Source organism: Limanda limanda, chromosome 13 (assembly GCF_963576545.1).
Source record: "Limanda limanda chromosome 13, fLimLim1.1, whole genome shotgun sequence".
NCBI classification, from domain to species: Eukaryota; Metazoa; Chordata; class Actinopteri; order Pleuronectiformes; family Pleuronectidae; genus Limanda; species Limanda limanda.
Window position 1 is genome coordinate 20,426,651 of NC_083648.1, and position 20,496 is coordinate 20,447,146.

General features: G+C 40.7%; 2 protein-coding genes across 2 annotated transcripts; both read right to left on the reverse strand.

The window, feature by feature from the left end:
* Nucleotides 1–1,572: 1,572 nt before the first annotated feature.
* Nucleotides 1,573–15,603, reverse strand: LOC133017892 (cilia- and flagella-associated protein 251-like). Its single transcript, XM_061084138.1, has 3 exons — nucleotides 15,330–15,603; nucleotides 7,872–8,252; nucleotides 1,573–2,510 (listed from the first exon to the last, which is right to left on the reverse strand). Exons 1-3 carry the CDS (start codon nucleotides 15,502–15,504, stop codon nucleotides 1,915–1,917), a joined length of 1,152 nt encoding a protein of 383 aa, XP_060940121.1. The 5' UTR covers nucleotides 15,505–15,603; the 3' UTR covers nucleotides 1,573–1,914.
* A 915-nt stretch (nucleotides 15,604–16,518) lies between these two features.
* slc22a13a (solute carrier family 22 member 13a) lies at nucleotides 16,519–20,327 on the reverse strand. The gene is made up of 10 exons (XM_061083658.1): nucleotides 19,953–20,327; nucleotides 19,774–19,877; nucleotides 19,529–19,683; nucleotides 18,704–18,872; nucleotides 18,335–18,455; nucleotides 17,880–17,974; nucleotides 17,591–17,805; nucleotides 17,397–17,505; nucleotides 17,076–17,282; nucleotides 16,519–16,594 (listed from the first exon to the last, which is right to left on the reverse strand). The coding sequence occupies exons 1-10, from the start codon at nucleotides 20,325–20,327 to the stop codon at nucleotides 16,519–16,521; spliced, it is 1,626 nt and encodes a 541-aa protein (XP_060939641.1).
* Between the last annotated feature and the right edge of the window lie 169 nt (nucleotides 20,328–20,496).

Genomic DNA, 20,496 nt, shown 5'->3' on the forward strand with positions numbered 1-20,496 from the left:
AAGGAACCAAACCATCCCAGTACAAGCATAGGCATATAAAAATAATTATTTTAAATTGTATAGATTGGGGACATCATAACTGTAATTTAACAATCCCGCTGTTTGACATTTACCGTCATTCATGTCAACGAGGGCTCCTCTGTCATCGCTGCTTCACTGTCCGTGTGTCTGAGTGTAAGGCTGCGTTCCAGACGACTTGTAGTCAGATATTCTGACCTGAAATTGCCCAGTTCCAACTTCATGCCAAACGTAACAAACATGTCTGATTGTGAGAAGCTGATTAATTTGTTTTGTGATTTGACAATTCAACTGTAGCCAGTGCAGCCTCTGTTCGTACAGAAACAAAGAGAAGGAGGGCTACCACGCCATTATCTCTTTATTAGACATTTATTCTTGGAAACCCATTCAATACATAAAGGCGAACACACACTGTCATTGAATCTCACGAACCAAGAAACCATTGTCTTAAAACAAACATATTTAATCATATGAACTAGTTAAGAACACACATAAATAATGTGAAAGGATTTATTATACAAATAAAAATCTTTCATATTTTAGCAACATGTAGCAGTCACGACCGGGGACGAAACACGGACGCACGATGCACTGGGACCAGCTGGACACTGTTGAGGAGGGACTTGCTTGTGTCCCCTAAATTTTTCCCTTGAAGCAGCACATCTGCATGTTGGAAATTTCATTGGCTAAACTATACGCCAGTCATCAGAACAATCGGTTGCAATTGGCTCAGTCTTCACACGTCAGAAGAGGGGCTAGCTCTGTCCGTCAACGAGGTGTCTTGTTGGCTATTGTAGGCTGTGGACAGCCCGTGCCAGCTACCAGTGGGTCAGGTTTAGATTGACAGCTCGCTTAACCCAATAGGAGCTGCTAGCCACCATTTTGATATCAAGAGACTGGCTTTGTTTACATGCAAACGGGAGTTACGAAGGAAAATACATCAGAGTTTACACATAGCAACTGGCTGCTCTGAGATTACGCAACAGCGGACTGTTGCTATTCTTTGAAATAATAGTGTGTTTTGGACTGATTATGTTACTGGTTTTGACCGTCAGGACCTTTGGCAATGCACCAAGACTGTTTTTGTTGGAATGTTATCGATCTGTGGATTAATATTATGCTTCTTAGGTGAGTGACGTCAACTTTGTCAATGTTTTGATTTTGTTTCTGGTCTGACTGAGACGTTGATTGTACCGGCTGTGGTGATCAGATCTTGAAATGGTTTACATCAGTCGAATAAGAGTAATATTAGCTTTCCAAAGATATGTTGCGTCAGTACCTAGATGTAAGTTAGCTACAGTTCTGTAAATAACAATGTTTGATGCTTATCGGTAAAACAGCCCACCTGGAGGACGCCCGCGGGCTGATGCTGCTCAACAGGTTAACCTTAAAATGACATGAAGGACTTTATGAAAAAAAGATAAATTATGTAGAAATCAGTAGAAACAAGATATATAAACACAAATCTTTCGTGTTATTCAATGAGTTATATTTTCTAGAGACATAAAAACTGTTAATAGTCTACCTAAAACAGTGAATTATGAATATGTAGAATATGAATATCTGCTGATAAATCCTAATAAATATTTTGTTGCAAAGGTTGCAACGGAATCACTTCTCTCCTTTATAAATCCTTACGTCTCGTACAATAGGACCGAATCTTAAAGCTTTTACCACTCTCAGATCAACTAAACTGTTTCTCTCTTGTATGAATCCTCATATGTAAATTCAGACTGCACCTATGTCTAAATCTTGTACCACACTCAGGGCAACTAAACGGTTTCTCTCCTGTATGACGCAGCATATGTCTATTTAGATTGCTCCTAAGGCTAAATCTGTCGCCACACTGGGAGCAACTAAACGGTTTCTCTCCTGTATGACTCCTCATGTGTGTATTTAGATGGTTCTTTTGGTTAAATCTTTTATCACACTCAGAGCAACTAAACGTTTCTCTCCTGTATGACGCCTCATATGTCTATCTAGATTGCTCCTATGGCTACATCTTTTATCACACTCAGAGCAACTAAACATTTTTTTTTCTGTCTTACATCCCATAGCACTTAGAGGCTGTTTGTTATTTCTTGTATTTAAACCAGTCTGAGTTTCCATGGTCTCCATCCAATCATCCTCACTGTCTTCAGTCTCAGAAGAGTCTTCAGTCTTGTCCTCAGGACCTGGTTGTAAATGTCCACCAGGACCTGAGTTCCTGGCTGGTTCTGGTCCGCCACAGTCCGCTCTGTTTTCCTTCGTCTCACTCGGATGAAGCTTTGACGATTTAAGTTTCTCTTCATCTTCTTCACTCTTCACAGCGACAGGAGTTAATGTGAACTTGATATCAGCCTCCTCCAGTCCTTGAAGCTGCTGTCCATCCTGATTGGTCCACTGTTCCTCCTGTTCCTCTTTACTGTTGGGGGGCTCTGGGTCCTCCTGGTCCACAAGAGGGCTCCACTCCTCTTTATTCACCATCAGTTGCTGGACATCTGCAGGACACACTGAAACACGAATACATACGTTTATCATTTCAGAGTTTCCTGAATGTTTTGAAAAACTTGTGTTGTGTCGTTTAATGTCGACTGTTGTGATTTTTTAACGATCGCATTCAGGAAGTAGAGATGTGTAGGTTGTTTAAAGTTGGTGTTACGATGCAGCTCGTAAAGGAAGCAGCATAAAACAAAGGGTTTCTGGTCAAAAGGTTTTTAGGTCACTCACAGAGGAGAACAGGGCGAGGGGCAGTTAGTTAATTGGTTAAGCTGCTTTCAGACAAGACCTGTGGGTAAAACGCAGAGAAATGTGGCGGAGTAGCGATGTGTGTGGACAGGACTTAATCAACGCATGCACATTCCCTATCCATCTATTCCCTTTAGAATGATCCAGGTGCTCATGCAGGAGCTCGGTTTAGTTCAGTCTTTAGTATTCTGTCTGAAATTTGGCAGCAAAACGAGACTGTGTCATGTGATTTTTCTTCCTGTACTAGCCCTGTGCAGGCTGTTAACAAAAGAGAAACTATCATATTTTGTGTGCCTAGTTTCCATTTGATGAGTTATAAGGGGCATTGTGTATCACTCTTGCTACTGATGAGAAGTCCAAGTTTAGTGATATTTACAGAATGTTTTAGTGGTTATACTGTGGTTTATTAATGTTCTTGGGCAGACACAAGAGGCACTTATTTATAGTTGATTATTCTTCTGATTAAATCTTGAGGAGAAACATTTTGGGTTGTTTTGTGTCTGTATAGGCCTACTATAAAAAGCACTTTGCATTTTTAATTGTGGTACTTGTACTTTTACTTTTGATACTTAAGTACATTTCAACACCAGATTCTTTTGATACTTAAGTACTTTTAATATGGGCTACTTTAAGACTTTTACTCAAGTCATTTTCTGACGGCTGACTTTTACTTCTACCGAAGTCGCTGTCAGGTAAGATATCTGTACTTTTACTCAAGTATGGCTTTCAAGTACTTTGTACACCACTGTCCCTGGTGGATAACTTGTCATCTGCAGAATTGTAAGATAGAGTGGGAATAGTGTTACAGAGGGTTAGCACAATAAGTACACCAACCTTTCCAATAAACAAATGTTGTTGCTTATAATTATTACTAGTAGTGACATCTGTAGAGGCATGAGTATTACCAGTAGCTTTATCTGCATTCTTTATCAAAATGGCACAGCCTAGACATTGAAAGACAACCCATTGCGTGAGTACTTTTACTTTTAATACTTAAAGTACATTTAAAAGTAAGTACTTTTTACTTTTACTTACGTAGGATTGTTGATGTAGTACTTTTACTTAAGTATATATTTTCCTGGGTACTTGTACTTTTACTTTAGTACTTAACTTCAGTACCTCCTCCACCACTAGTCAACAGTATATTTTGAAAGATCGCTTTGGATGCGTTTACCATGAATGTCAGTATATGCGCGCAGTAGAATTTCTGTGTCGGCTGATTTGACCGCAGTCGTAAAGTGAAGGAGGCGAGGACAATTAATAATGAGGAAATTTCAAAGTTCTCAGTTACAAAGTGTTTTTTTGGAGAGTGTTAGGCTTGCCATTGTTAAGGGTTTGAGTAACTGAGCACCGATATCCTGGGTTCACGGAGGAATAAAACACGCAGCCGTAATCGGTGTTGACCTGAATCGGAAGTGATTCACTTTATTGCGCACGCTACAGTCATTAAAAGGATAAAGCGTAGACTTCAGAATGAGGGCACATATTAATAATTGTTTGAATAATCGTGATTTCGATATTGTCCAAAAATCGTGATTATGATTTTTTCCATAAGCGAGCAGCCCTACTTTATACATATCTATGATCTGCACTAGGCCCGGCACGGAGAAATCACTCGGGCGGTTACAGAGTTCATCGCAAAAGATATGGTGCCTGTCAGCACGGTGACCAAGCCTGGGTTCATGGCATTGATTAATACGATAGATAAACGGTACAGTATACCCTCCCGGACATTTTTCAGTCAGACTGCCATACCGGAGCTTTACAAAAAGTGCAAAGAGAAAGTCGCCGCGGAGCTTAAAACTGTGGGGGTTTTTTGCTACGACTACTGATATGTGGCCAAGCCGCACATCTGAGCCTTACCAGAGTCAAACGGTCCATTTTATTGGTGAAGATTTCAACCTAAAAGCTCGCTGTATACAAGCTGCCTACTTCCCAGACGACCACACAGGTGAAAATATTGCAGCCGGCCTGAGAGAGGGGCTTTCCAGCTGGGATCTCCTTGAGGAGAAACACGTCTGCATCCCGACGGACAACGCGTCAAATATGGTGCTGGCTGCACGGCTTAATGAATGGACGAGGCTCCAGTGTTTTGGACACAGATTACATCTTGCCATTGGTAAGTTATCATGTCGTTCATGTGTGTGCAAGAGAGAGAGAGATTCACCAATTTACAAAAATCAGTGTAGGCCTATAGTATTGTAACGTCCCCGCCTCACAGATGACAAGGGACTTCTTCTCTGTTTAGTTACTTTATTACAGTTAACACAAACATGTCACATGTCCTACTCCGTCCTTCCACACATCAACAACGTCCTCCACTTCAATTCCTCATACTGTGTGTGTGAGCCTGACATCACACAACACCGCCCCATTGGTCCAGAACAATCACATGTCCCACCCCCGACCCCTTCATTGAGCCTATGGACATCTCAAACTGTTTATGTGTTGTGTGCGTGTGTGTGTGTGTGTGTGTGTGTGTGTGTGTGTGTGTGTGTGTGTGTGAGATAGAGAGAGGACAGGGGTGTGGGTGTGTGTATTTCAGAATGACAGAGAATGTGAGTTTGTAATGTTGATAGCCCTGTATCATAAAACTTAAATTGTTTGTAATACACTACTTTTTATTTCTTTCACAAAATGCACTCAAAGATGACAGTTTCAAGGGCAACAGCACTGTGCAGGAAGCTGGTGGGGCACTTTTCCCACAGTTGGAAGAAGAAGGCAGCATTGACAGAGGCACAGAGGGATCTCAAACTCCCTGAGCACAACCTCATAACTGAGTGTTCAACAAGATGGGGATCTAAAGAAATGATGATTGCCAGAGTGCTTGAACAGGCCAAAGCCATTTCTCAGGTATTGTCTGGTGACAGATATGCACGCTCCCTCATCCCAACCTGGCAGGATATTGACGTGTTAGAGTCAATCCACAAGGCACTGCATCCTCTACTGGAATTTACAGATGCTCTTTCTGGAGAGGAATATGTGAGGATCTCCTACCTCAAGCCAGTTCTCCACCTTTTTGCCACATCAGTCCTGGCTGAAGATGCTGAGGACACTGACCTGACTAAGTCAATAAAAAGCAAAGTCCTAGCATACCTGAATAACAAATATGCAGACCCAAACATCCAGGAGCTTTTGGATGTTGCCTGTTTCCTGGACCCTAGGTTCAAAACTCAGTTCATCATTCCTGACAATATCCCTGCCATCAAGACCCGACTGAAGACAGAGATGGTAGACTTGGCAAAACGCACATATCATCGGGTAAATGATAATTATGTATTTCACAAAAACACAATTCTTCTGCTAAATCTAACTGGAAAACTAATAGCTGTTTTTTTTCATCTAATAGGACAAGAGGTCTCGCACTGAAGCTGTTCCTAAAAGTGCACAGCCCTTTGGGGAAAAGGCGAAGAGGTCTCTTGGCAGTTTTTTCAAGACCAGTGCGGCCTCTCCATCTTTGCCTGTACAACCTGAAGATGTCGCAGAGGCAGAGATGAACAGTTACCTGATGTCTCCTGCCATTGAAAGAGAAGATGATCCCTTGGTCTGGTGGAGGCTGCACGAGATCAGCTACACACAATTGTCCACCATGGCCCGCAAGTATCTTTGTGTACCTGCCACAAGTGCTCCCTCAGAGCGTCTTTTTAGCACAGGAGGGAATATTGTGACTTGCACTCGCTCATCGTTGAAGGCAGCAAAAGTTAATATGCTGGTTTTCTTAGCAAAAAACATCTGAGCCACTGAGAAAAAAACTGTTGGATCATTATGGCTGGCAGTGCCATACTCATTGTGAAAAAGAGTCTGTGTGGTGTGTTATTGTGTGGTGTGTTATTGTGTGGTGTGTTATTGTTGTATATTTTAGATAAGTGAGGTTGATCTGTATTATAATATTCAAAAAAAAAATTATTGTCTCATTTACAAAGTTTCTGTAATGAGCAGTTCAATAAAAATGTAAAATGTATCTAATATTGTGTCGGTCATATTTAAATCATTTTTTTACATTTTTTGGGGGGAAAAAAATAGGAAAAAAAAAAATCGCATATTAAATCGCAATCGCAATTCTTGGTGAAATAATCGCAATTAGATTATTTTCCCAAATCGTTCAGCCCTAGTCTGCACAGACTTGTTCACAACATCATCAAATCCTCCTCGTTATTAAGACGAGAGGTGGAGCAGCAGGTAGAGTCAGGAAGTGGCGTAATTACTCCACTGCTCGAGCTGATGCTAGCTAACGTTAGCCTGTCAGGGGTTCCTCTAGAGACTGACCTGCTCTGTGCAGCCAGACTATGGGCTGCATCGCGACATTGAGCAGCCTCCTCGGGCGGCAGATCTCCCACTCGGACCTTTCTGACTGCTCCACTCGGTCTTCGTACTCTAACAAGTTTTCCTCAAGCCCCGCGAGGATCTCCTCCCCTTGCAAAGGTTGCAACTGATTCCCTTCTCTCCTTTATGAATCCTCACATGTCTCCTACAATAGGCCTGAATCTTAAAGCTTTTACCACACTCAGATCAACTAAACTGTTTCTCTCCTGTATGACCCGTCATATGTGTATTTAGATTGCCCCTTTGGTGAAATCTTTTACCACACTCAGAGCAACTAAAAGCTTTCTCTCCTGTATGAGTCCTCATATGTTTATTTAGATTGCCCCTTTCAGTAAATCTTTTACCACACTCAGAGCAACTAAACGCTTTCTCTCCTGTATGAATCCTCATATGTTTATTTAGATTGCCGCTTCCGGTAAATCTTTTACCACACTCAGAGCAACTAAATGGTTTCTCTCCAGTATGAGTCCTCATATGTTTATTTAGATTGCTCCCATGGCTAAATCTTTTACCACACTCAGAGCAACTAAACGGTTTCTCTCCTGTATGACTCTTCATGTGTGTATTAAGATGGTGCTTTTGGTTAAATCTTTTACCACACTCAGAGCAACTAAACGGTTTCTCTCCTGTATGAGTCATCAAATGTGTATTTAGATGTCCCCTTTGGGTAAATCTTTTATCACACTCAGAGCAACTAAACATTTTTTTTTCTGTCTTACATCCCATATCACTTAGAGGCTGTTTGTTATTTCTTGTATTTAAACCAGTCTGAGTTTCCCTGGTCTCCATCCAATCATCCTCACCGTCTTCAGTCTCAGAAGAGTCTTCAGTCTTGTCCTCAGGACCTGGTTGTAAACGTCCATCAGGAACTGAGTTCCTGGCTGGTTCTGGTCCTCCACAGTCCGCTCTGTTCTCCTTCGTCTCTCTCGGATGAAGCTTTGACGATTTAAGTTTCTCTTCATCTTCTTCACTCTTCACAGCGACAGGAGTCAATGTGAACTTGATATCAGCCTCCTCCAGTCCTTGAAGCTGCTGTCCATCCTGATTGGTCCACGGTTCCTCCTGTTCTTCTTTAATGTGGGGGGGCTCTGGGTCCTCCTTTTCCACAAGGGGGCTCCACTGCTGCTGCTCAGAGGGATCCTCTTCTTTATTCACCATCAGTTGCTGGACGTCTGCAGGGTACACTGAATCACAAATACACACGTTTATCATTTCAGAGTTTCCTAAAAGTTTTGAAAAACTTGTGTTGTGTCGTTTAATGTCGACTGATGTGATTTGTGCGATCAGATTCAGGAAGTAGAGATGTGTAGGTCGTTTAGAGTTGGTGTTACGATGCAGCACGTAAAGGAAGCAGCATAAAACAAAAGGTAACTGGTCAAAAAGTTTTTAATTTTGAGCCCAAATAAACCAATTAGGTCAGTAACAGAGGAGAACAGGGCGTGGGGCAGTTAGTTAGTTGGTTAAGCTGCTTTCAGACAAGACCTGTGGGTAAAACGCAGAGAAATGTGTCCAGACTTTCTGTTTCAGACATGAGCAACACAGCAGCAGGTTGTCTGCACCATAGATACATATAGAGGCTAGATGTCTCGTCCGCGTTGCAGGCCAACGTAGTCGACTGTCCGCACATGGCGGCCATCTTGCCACAGTCAGATCGCTCACCCTTAACATTGTGTTGGTAGTGGTTCATGTACTTTATAAATAAAATAAAATAAAATAATTCTTGATGTATTTGTAAAGGGATATCTTGTACCTATTTTAGAACATTCTTCTTTATTTAGAACATAACATAAATATTCATAAGTATGCAGTGTCATAACTACATCTCTGACGTTTATAACAAACCAAACCGTTTAAAAATCGGTGTAAAATTGAGCAAGTTAAGCTTATTTAAAAAGTACGTACCACTATCAACACAATGTTATGGGTGAGCGAACTGACTGTGGCAAGATTGGCCGCCATGTGCTGACGTTCAACTCCGTTGGCCGAGACATCTAGCCTTTATATTAGGGCTATGGAATTAGTCGAAATTTAATCATGATTTTGATTATGGGGTCAAACGATCTCCAAACTACTATTATCGAGTTGAAACGATTATGTGCCATTTTTTTCAAAAGAGACACACATGCGCAATTCAGTCCTTCCCCCAAAGCATTCAACGCGGCCCAGCTGACAGGCACTCACTCTCAAGCAGCCGTAAAGTACTGCGGTCAAGCCAGCCGACACTCGCATCTCTGTGGTCAAATCAGCCAACACAGAAATTCTACTGCACTCGTATACTGACACTTATGGTAAAAGCATCCTAACCACCCAGAAAGGGGATGGCAACGGAGTACTCCAAGTAAGAGGAAGAACACATGTGGGCCTACCTCCGGTTTTCAAAATAAACTGTTGACATGGAGCCTATACAAAATGCATGATTGATAAATCATTTCTTGGATTAAATTCACAAAAAGTATATATTGTCTTACCTGTGTCATTTTTATGAATAGCATTTCGACAATATCAATGATGAGATTTTACAAACTAAAAATCACACATTTTTAGCTTCAAGTAGGTTATTTCTGTATATTTCAAAGTTCTATAAAAACACTTTGCTCAATAAGTTCAGAGAGAGACTGATATGCCTCCGTTCAGGACCTCTCTGACTACCTACATTCTGAATATCAAACATATTTACTATATGGATTTGGAGATTTTTCAAAGTTAAGTCCAACATTTTCACTGTGGATTAGATCATTTCAGGATACTTCAAAGAACTGTAAAAACACTTTGCCCAATAAGTTCAGAGAGAGACTGATATGCCTGTGTTCAGGACCTCTCTGACTACCTACATACTGAATATCAAAAATATTAACTGTATAGATTAAGAGATTTTCAAAGTAAAGTTCAACATGTGTACAATCAAATCAGTTCATTTCTGGATATTTCAAAGTATTATAAAAACACTTTGCTCAATAAGTTCAGAGTGAGACTGACATGCCTGTGTTCAGGACCTCTCTGACTACCTACATTGTGAATATCAAAAATATTAACTGTATAGATTAAGAGATTTTCAAAGTAAAGTTCAACATGTGTACAATCAAATCAGTTCATTTCTGGATATTTCAAAGTACTATAAAAACACTTTGCTCAATAAGTTCAGAGTGAGACTGACATGCCTGTGTTCAGGACCTCTCTGACTACCTACATTCTGAATATCAAACATTTTTACTGTATAGATTAAGAGATTTTTCAAAGTAAAGTCCAACATTTCAACTGTGGAATATATCATTTCAGGATACTTCAAAGTACTGTAAAAACACATTGCTCAATAAGTTCAGAGTGAGACTGAAATGCTTCTATTCCCAATTCTATGACTAGACCCCTTTCTTGGAATCTGTAACTGTCCAACAGCGATATTTTCCATGACTTTTGATCAGAGCGTGAAAGACTCTTTGTTTGTTAATTGTGTCTAGCTTTTTGTGTATTATCTTACCATTTTATAGGGATAATGCTGATGTTAGATTGGGGTACCCCTTTACACTACACATAAAATCTTTTTTTCTATAAAATATTACAATGAAGAGGTTACTGCTTACTTCGGGTCCCTCTTAGAGTATTTAGATGTAGTTTTGTCCCCGCATATTCTTTGATTACGTTGAATTATGCTCTGTTCAATCAGTAATGTTGTATTTTGTAATATTTTTTGATTTGGCACAAGCTGTGGCTCCTTTGCTCCCTTGAGCTTGAGTACTTATCACCTTTTCACTATTGCAAATCTTGTAAGTACAGGTAATATATAACCAAATAAATACATAACACCAACAATGGAGGAAAAAATAGTTTTTATCGATGAAACACCTCGTAGTTCAGGTGCCATTGTTGGGCCACAACCATCTTCAAACTCGGCCTTCACTTTGATATCAAAGACACATAAAAATATGTCCACAGAGAGATAGATATTAAACACCTGGGGACTTGCACACAGACTCACAAAGTAAAAACAATACCAGTGTTGCTTTTGCAGCTGGTAATGTTATGATAAATTATGAATTATGAAAATATGTGTTTTAGGTCACCCTTTCATACACAGACAAAGAAAACAGATTTTATGTGTAGTGTAAAGGGGTACCCCAATCTAACCTCAGCATTATCCCTATATAAGGATAAGATAATAAACATAAAGCTAGACACAATTAACAAACACAAAGAGAGTCTTTCACACTGCGATCAAAAGAAATGGAAAATATCGCTGTTGGACAGTTACAGATTCCAAGAAAGGGGACAAGTCATAGAAGAGGGAATAGAAGCATATCAGTCTCTCTCTGAACTTATTGGGCAAAGTGTTTTTACAGTTCTTTGAAGTATCCTGAAATGATCTAATCCACAGTGAAAATGTTGGACTTTACTTTGAAAAATCTCTTAATCTATACAGTAAATATGTTTGATATTCAGTACATTGATAATTTGAGAGGTCCTGAACACAGGCATATCAGTCTCTCTCTGGAATTATTGATCAAAGTGTTTTTACAGAACTTTGAAATATCCAGAAATTAGCTACTTGAAGCTAAAAATGTATGACTTTTATTTAGTAAAATCTCTAAATTGATAGTCAGAATGCTATTCAAAAAAATGACACGTGAACCATTATATACTTCTTGTGAATATAATCCAATCAATTTCCTTTTCAATTAAGCATTTTGTATATGCTCCATGTCAACAGTTTATTTTGAAAAAACGCTTTGGATGCGTTTACCCTAAATGTCAGTATATGCGCGCAGTATAATTTCCGTGTCGGCTGATTTGACCACAGAGACGCGAGTATCGGTTGGCTTGACCGCAGTCGTAAAGTGAAGGAGGCGAGGACATTTAATAATGAGAGGAAATTTGTTACAACAAACCAAACCGTTTAATAATTGGTTGAAAATTGAGCAAGTTATGGTTATTTAAAAAGTACGTACCACTATCAACACAATGTTATGGGTGAGCGAGCTGCCTGTGGCAAGATGGCCGCCATGTGCGGACATTCAGCTCCGTTGGCCGGTCTTCCAGTTTAACTGGCGACCAGATCAACTGGCAATTTGTTTACCTTTTTCCAGATGTTGATGGTGGGATGCAGTGCTGGTCGCAGATTCGTCATTTTCACAAAGCGCATGTGTGTGAAGTTCGGTGATCTACTGAAAGTCTCGCTGAAATAAAAATCCTACAAAAACCCTTCCCGAGTTCATGTGTTCGTGTCAGCATCACGTTGAGACTTCATTATAGATTAAATGGTTAAAAAAAAAGAAAATCTTGACCGGGACTCGAAACAGCGAGCCGAAGCACTAATAACTTCTGGCCTGATGACGATCTCACTACGCCACTGAGCCGCTGAAGTTTCCATCGCGCAATAGATAAATGACTCGTTCCTTGCTTTGTCAGCTGTATAACAACAGATGTGCTTTAAGGTAACGCCCAGATCATCTGGTGATAGTCCCAACACAGACAAAACGCATATATACTTAATACCAGGCTTCACAATCTGATGCTCCTCTTCATTGGAGACACAGGGAGTTCTGAAGAACACACACGCGTGACCAGCTCCACGCCAAGTGCTTGTGTTTGACGCTGGTGATCATTACAACGCGCACACACCAAAGCAGTGTCAGATGTAAACATCGCCTCACAACAACAAGGCGGAAGCCTTAAAGTTAGCAGACGTGATTTTAAAACACAAATTATAATAGTGATAAATAATAATAATAAAACTATTTATATTTTGTTGTATTTTCACAAACAATGTGGTCTGGTGATACAAGCAATTGTGGACACTTCATGAAACATCATCATTAAAAATAAAGTGCATTTTGTGTCACTAAAAATGCCCCCCCCCCCCCCCCCCCCCGAAAAAAATAGGAATTGCAACTTTCAGACGGTATTTTGCCCTGTAAGACTGCATTTCTTTTCAAATAAACACAACGATTGCAACGACATGGTGCAAGCATTCATTTTAGACAGCGTCTCTCCTCAGGAGAAGGAAAATATTACGTAACGTTTTAGCTAGACCTCAGATAATATGAACGTGTTCACCGTTCGAATTGATTATTTGTCATTAAGTTGCGTTCAGTTCAACGTTCTCATAAAAATGAACGTGTTCAATGAACGCGTTCTTTTGAACGTGTTCATGCACAACACTGCCTGAAACTAATTAGCCTACTGGCCTACCTGCCTCGGCCCCCTGCGGGTGACTCTTCAGCTGTGCTGGATTGCTGTTCGCTGCAAAGTGAACCCGGATGAGCTCTACTCACCTTGAAAATTAGCTGCTGCTCAAACTCTACAAGCAGTTTGTAGACTAGTGCTCTAATGGTGGACCAAAGTTTAACCAAAAGTTTAAATATGCAGTGGGACAGCGGCATTTTAACTTTTTATTTTAGCTGTCAGTGTTGGGGAGTAACGGAATACATGTAACGGCGTTACGTATTTAGAATACAAATTATGAGTAACTGTATTCCGTTACAGTTACAAATTAAATAGATGGTATTCAGAATACAGTTACATTGTTGAAATCAGTGGATTACATGACGGTACTTCTCGAGTTTATTCACTCTCTCGTAAATCCACCGGCGGCAAAGCCCCCAGGAAGCAGCTTGAGACCAGGGCTGCCGTAAGAGCGCCCGGGCCCCCGGCGGCGTGAAGGAGCCTCACCGCTACCCGCTCGGGACCGTTACAGGCCCGGGACCGAGGCTCTGAGAGAGTTCCGTCGCTACCAGAAATCTACGGAGCTGCTGATCCGCAAGCTGCCCTTCCAGCACCTGGTGAGAGAAGACCGACCTGCGCTTCCAGAGCTCCGCTGTCATGGCTCTGCAGGAGACCAGCGAGGCACGCCGGGTTCACACCGGACGCTGAAGCGCCGGGCAGCGCTAATAATATCACCCGTTGACCAAGTAGTATAAAAGCATTTAGTCACTTGTTGCTCCAACATTAACTGCAACCGCGTCCCAATTTAATTTCATCCATCTTCAAGAACTTCTCCGCTGTTCTCTCCGTTCAATGTCGGGTGTCGAGGGTAAATTACGTATTCTCCGCCCCCCCCTCTCTTTTTATCTTTATGACTGCTTGTGTGTCTGTAGTGGATGGGCAGAGGGGGGCATTTAATAATGTGATCGGTAAAATTGGTAAAATTAAAACTCCAGGACAACAGAAGGGGAATACAAACTATGGGATGCATACTTTATCATTTATATCATATAAAATGTCATCAATATCGTTTAAAATCATTTTTCAGTGTGTTTCATGGAGCGATACGCTCGCGTCAAGCGCAAAAAAAAATAAACTCGACGCCGAAACGATCGTAGCACGGCGCGAGGCAGCCTTGGCGCAGGGGGGGGGGGGGGTCCTTCAGCCTCCGGTGGGGCCGGCACAGAGGTGGGAGTGGATGGGAGCCGGACATCCAGCTGGAGAGAGAGTTTAAACTGCTGCTTCTCCAGTGACTATAACAACGCCGCAATCATACACTTAAAAAATGCAATACAAACCGGAAGTATTCCAAGTATTCAGAATACGTTACTCAGATTAGTTAATGTAATGGAATACGTTACAGATTACATTTTTGGGCATGTATTCTGTATTCTGTAACGGAATACGTTTTGAAAGTATCCTTCCCAACACTGTTAGCTGTCATGTGGTTCATGGTTTGACATGTCCTCCCAAAGGTTCTTAAATGTTGTGTTGACATGTTAAATGTTTGACATGTTTAATGTCATTGCACTTAAATTTGTAAAGATCTCCTTTAATTAAAAATAACTGTTTTTGGACTGTATAGGAGCGGCCCCCATCAAGTTGTTGGAAGTAACTAAGTAACTTTTACTTAAAGTACATTTTAAATGAACTACTTTTTACTTTTACTTGAGTAGATTTTTAGATTGGTACTTTTACTTGTACTTAAGTAAAATTTCATCAAAGTAAAGTTACTTTTACTTGAGTACAATATTTCAGTACTTTTTACACCTCTGCTTCACACACATGCGCTTTGTGAAAATGACGAATCTGCGACCAGCACTGCAACCCACCATCAACATCTGGAAAAAGGTAAACAAATCGCCAGTTGATCTGGTCGCCAGTTAAACTGGAAGACCGGCAACGCGGACAAAACATCTAGCCTTTATATATATATGATCACATCCTCCTAGTTATTCAGGTGAGAGGTGGAGCAGCAGGTAGAGACAGGAAGTGGCGTATTAACTCCGCTGCTTGAGCTGATGCTAGCTAACGTTAGCCTGTTAGCGGTTCCTCTAGGGACTGACCTGCTCTGTGCAGCCGGACTACGGGCTGCATCGCGGCATCGAGCAACCTCCTCTGGCGGCGGATCTCCCGCTCGGACCTTTCTGGCTGCTGCACTCGGTCCTCGTACTCTGCCAAGGTTTCCTCAAGCCCAGCGAGAATCTCTTCCCCCGCCGCCATTAGCCGCTCGGTGAGCATCGCTCTCAGCTCCGGGACTTGAACCTTTCCTCCTCCTTTCTCCACCTGCAGCAGGAAGTCTTCAGCGGCAGCGCTGAGCCGCTCATGTACCGACACACGCAGCAGCTGCACGGCGGCCATGTTCCTCCTCTCTGCACTCTGAGTCTCGGAGGGGACAAGGACAGCCAGCGACCGGAAACAGAGACTCCGGGCTCCGAGCCAGCAGCGACCCCTTTTGGACTGGTGGACGAAGAGGAAACGAGAGTAATACTGCACAGTAGAAAGTACTAAAGTATAAGCAACGAAATAAACTTTACCAATGGTGGAAGAAGAATTCGGATCATTCCCTGAGGCTAAAGTACCAAGACAGTAAGTTATATTCCATTACAAGTAAAAGTACTAAGAACGTGAAGTAGAAATACTCAATAATTAAATTAAACAAACTCTGACAGTAAACCCAAAAATAAACAACAATTTCTAGGATGTCAACGAGGGCTCCTCCGTCATCGCTGCTTCACTGTCCGTGTGTCTGAGTGTAATGCTGCGTTCCAGTCGACTGGTATGTCAGATATTCTGACCTTAAATTGCCCAGTTCCGACTTCACGTCAAATGTAACAAACATCTCTGACTGTGAGAAGCTGATTAATTTGTCTTATGATGAGACAATTCAACTGTAGCCAGTGCAGCCTCCGTTTGTACCCTAAATAATAGCTTAGCACAGAGGATTGGATAAAATTCCCCCTGAAGACCAGTACACAGAAAACACATTTAGTTTGGCCCCTTAATTGAGATTTTACTGCTAAACTGAGCCGACTCAGTGACGCAGAGCTTTTCATCTTTACTATCCGTTCTCACAACCAATACTATTTTATTAAGTCAAAAGAGCACTACATACAGCAGTAAAAAAAAAACTTGAGTCAGATGCAGTAAATAAGCAAACACACTGAGTGACAGCAGTATCGAATGAAAATTTTATTTTTTATCTATATACAGCTTGTGTTACATACAGCAAAAAGAAAGGTTAAAGTATGCAAACTAGAGTTTCGTGGATTTTGTTATGTTGTTTTCCGCAGTGTCGGAGTCCTCTGCACTCTTCTTGGTTGTAATATTCCTAGAATGAAAAGGAGCAGAACATGATTGCATAATTTCAACCTCTACCTTTCTGCCCTCTGGTAAAGTTTTATCTTTATCTTAATTATTACTGGAGTGACCACGCATGGGTATTTCATGGGTTTCACTAACACTGGGAGAAAAAATGCTGACTACTACAAAACCAAGACAGTTTATGGATTCATGAACTCAGGTCTACTGTTTGGCGGGTCGGTGTGTGGCATCAGTACTTACGCAAATTGTACAGGACTGTTGTGGTCCACATGGAGCTGAACCACAAGGTAAAACGATAGATATACCCTGGCCTTTTAGTGGACATATATCAGAGTGGTATCAACCTTCTTATAACTCAATGCACTGTTCAATACAACCTAACTCCATGTTATATGTGTTAATGGGGATGGGCACTGACCCCTAGTAAAAGCAAACATTACTTCTTCTGTAAATCATCACAGTAATTTGGTATCCAAGTAGTTTTTTACCGGTTGTCCTCGGCCTCCTCAATTGAAGAAGGAAGATCCTTTTTGCTGGTCTCAGGAAGGAGGAGGGCAAGAGCTCCACTCACCACCACAAAGCTGCTGAAAACTGCGATGGGTATTGAATGGTGGTAAGTGGCCAACATGTTGAGCAGCGGAGATATCAACCCCGCTACTCTAAATGCTGTGGAGCCCAGGCCAACAGCTGTCTGCCTGAAAGAGGGAAACATGGTGTTAATTTTTAATCCTAAAAATATATATATGAATATATATATAAAATGTACAATTTATATAACTACATATTTCGCATTGGCTACTTTGACATACCTGACAGAAGTGGGAAACAGCTCTTGAATGTAGACCATACAAACTGAACCACCCCAGTTCAAAAAGAATTTCCCTGTGGTTACAAGGGATGTGACTACAACAGCGTTTTCTGAAATGTAAGAACAATACATTACATTTCAAGTTCAAATTTAAATTTATCATCATGTTCTGAATCGGACACATTTGAAATTCACCTTGAGGAACAACCAGGATAAGGAGGCAAACCAAACCTCCTGTCAGGAGGGTTGATATCAGGGATATTTTTCTCCCCACCAACTCCAGAACCCAGATACAAAGGAGATGTGCTGGGATCTCAGTGATTCCAAACAGGAACTGAACCAGGAAGATGCTGAGGCCAAACTTACCCACATTCAGAGCGAGGCAAAAGTATCCAAGATTTAATGAAAACCTTGATACCACAAAACACAAAGAAAATCAAAGTATGTCATATATTTCAAATAAGATGTAATTAAATGTTCTTACCAGGCAAATGATATAATAAAGAAATATTTCAAGAGGACTTTTGAGGTAAATATTGTTTTGATTCCACCACTCTGAACTTCTTGTTCTCCAGTTACCTGCAAGGGAAATGTATTTTGATTAAATAGAGGACAACACTAACACAGTAGAGTTATCGCCCTGCAGTTGTATGCCTCTGCTAACCAGTGCAGTTATACGAGGTCATTGTTTATGACTTTTGACCACCCAAATCTAATCAGTTAATCCATGTGTCTAAGTGAACAGTTGTGCTAAATTTGAAAGGATTCTCTTGAGGTGTTTGTAAGATAATGCATTCACAAGACAAAAAAGGGTTTTGTGAGGTCAGAGTGGACTGATATATCATGAGGTCACTGTGACCTTGACCTGTGACCTTCTAACTCCAAGATGTATAAGTTCATTCACTAGCTAAATTGTAGATTCAACTTATTCCAACTTGCCGTGTGGAGAAGATTTTCTGGGATGTTCTTCCTATTGATTGCTGAAACTTTAGATATCAACTTATTAGCTTCTTCAGTTCTTCCATGTGCCAACAACCATCTTGCAGATTCGGGGATCCACCTTAAAAAACAACAATTTAAATGTCAAACAAAGAATATTTGCCTTATTCAGAAACTGAGCTTCCTGCAAGAATAACTGTTCAACATGCATTGTAAGTGAACCAGTTTTACATTTGCTCATTAAGTGACGTAACACAAGAGCAAAGATGCCAGATACACATGGGCAGACCGAATTTGGTCAGATAGGTGTAAAAAATAGCTGAATACAGCCACTGTACAAAGAATTGAAATAAATTATAGAGCACATACCATATGTACAAGAATACAAAGGCCTGTGCTCCTGCCAAGACAAACTGTGCTTTTCTCCAGTCACGAATAACATAGACCAGAAGAGAGGTGGCGCACTGTCCAAGAGCCCCAAACATCTGGCTCAAACAGGACGCAAGGGACCTTTTGGTGACCCCAGTCCACTCAGTGGCTACAGACAATTTGAACAGCAAAATCATGATACAGCAAAGAATATTTCTAATCTTCAGGATCTTTTAAGTAAAAGAATGAAAAAAAGAAAAAAATCGAGAATTAATTCCGAATGTTACAAAAGAAAAAGTCAGAATATTATGAGAATGAAGTCGTAATTTAAGAGAATAAAGTCCTAGCATCATGAGGAAAAATATGTTATCTTAGGTTACATGTAATTTCAGGAAAGCAGCCTGCGCCTGTGTTTAAGTGACATGGAGCATCTTGAGAAACTATACTTCGCTATAGGTTTCACAAACAACAAATTACTCTTTTGCCACATCAGCACCACATTATCTTAAGTATGAAAAGATTCGGCAAAAAAAACATGTCTATTCAAACGAAAGAGCCACACAGATTTGGTGGAAAGTGTCTCTTTTGTGGAGGAGGACATTATTGTGTTTTTCTCCCTCAGTTTTTACGAATTTATTCTCATAACTTTTTCCTCAAATAATTACGACTTTCTCCACTTAAAATTAAAAATGTATTCCCGTAATATTATCCTGCGATTCTGCTCACGTAATATTAGCCTATGATTTAATTTTTGTACAGCAGTAATACTCGTAATCGTCTTACCATTAAAAATCAAAGAAAAGGAACATTAAAAAAGTGTCATACCTATTACAATGGAGTTAATCCTGTAGCCTCCAAGTGCAGCTGCAACAATGAACTGCGAAACTATGTAAACATAGACATTTGGAGACAAACCAGAAACTACGACAAATATTAGCAGAAAGACAACTGTCAGCTGGGTAGCTCTCCTGCGGCCATACCTAAAATTTAATTTTAGTAAATGATCAGAAAATGAGAAGGTTCTGCAGCATTTTGCAAATGACCAAATAAATCCACTTCAAGTCACTTACGATTCAGCTGCAGGTCCAAAGATAATGGCACAAATAAGTGTACCACCCATAAAGACTGTCTGCACAACTTCAACCATAAAAGACTTGTCACAGATGAGATCAAACTGCAAAAGCAGCAGCATGACAGTCAGCACAGATTACAGAAGAAATCATAAATCCTACATCATACTTCAACTCACATCAGTGACAATTGTGGCCTCATACAGAGTTCTGTAGTACACCCATCCATTCAGGCAGCCTGTAGTCTCATTGAGTCCATACTCCCTGATGACACTGATGTCCCAGTCCACAGGGACAAACATCTGACACCTGTTGAAGGTCCCATCCTTTTCCCGGGGTAGAGTCAGGTTCAGTTGCTCATCTGTGGTCAGGTTAGCATCAGCTCTGAGGATCCAGTCTGTTTTACAGTGTCGTTCTGGATTTAACTGGACAAAAAGAAAACTACTAAATAAAGGTGGCAGCAAGAAATTTGGGAAGGTTAAGGCAAGAATGAGAACCTTCTGGAAAAAACCAAAGTCTCCGATGGTAACCAGAATCTCTCCGAAATCCACCATTTTCACACTGCAGATAATGTTTTTGACAAAACTGGTCAGTTGTGTTAGTATGGATTGGGACACTGTCAAATATTTAACTACATTACTAGTTAGTCTGTAAATGTGTGAACACTTGAATCTAGACTTGGTCTGCAAATGATTGACATGTTATTTCAGCAGATAAACTTTG

Coding starts and splice junctions, on each gene's coding strand:
- LOC133017892 (XM_061084138.1), bottom strand. CDS start 15,504: ATGCTCACCGAGCGGCTAATGGCGGCGGGGGAAGAGATTCTCGCTGGG. Junction 8,253..15,329: donor AGTCCGGCTGCACAGAGCAG/GTCAGTCCCTAG, acceptor TTTGTGATTCAG/TGTACCCTGCAGACGTCCAG. Junction 2,511..7,871: donor CTCTTCTGAGACTGAAGACG/GTGAGGATGATT, acceptor TTCGTGTTTCAG/TGTGTCCTGCAGATGTCCAG.
- slc22a13a (XM_061083658.1), bottom strand. CDS start 20,327: ATGGTGGATTTCGGAGAGATTCTGGTTACCATCGGAGACTTTGGTTTT. Junction 19,684..19,773: donor TTTGGACCTGCAGCTGAATC/GTAAGTGACTTG, acceptor ATTAAATTTTAG/GTATGGCCGCAGGAGAGCTA. Junction 18,873..19,528: donor GATTAACTCCATTGTAATAG/GTATGACACTTT, acceptor AATTGTCTGTAG/CCACTGAGTGGACTGGGGTC.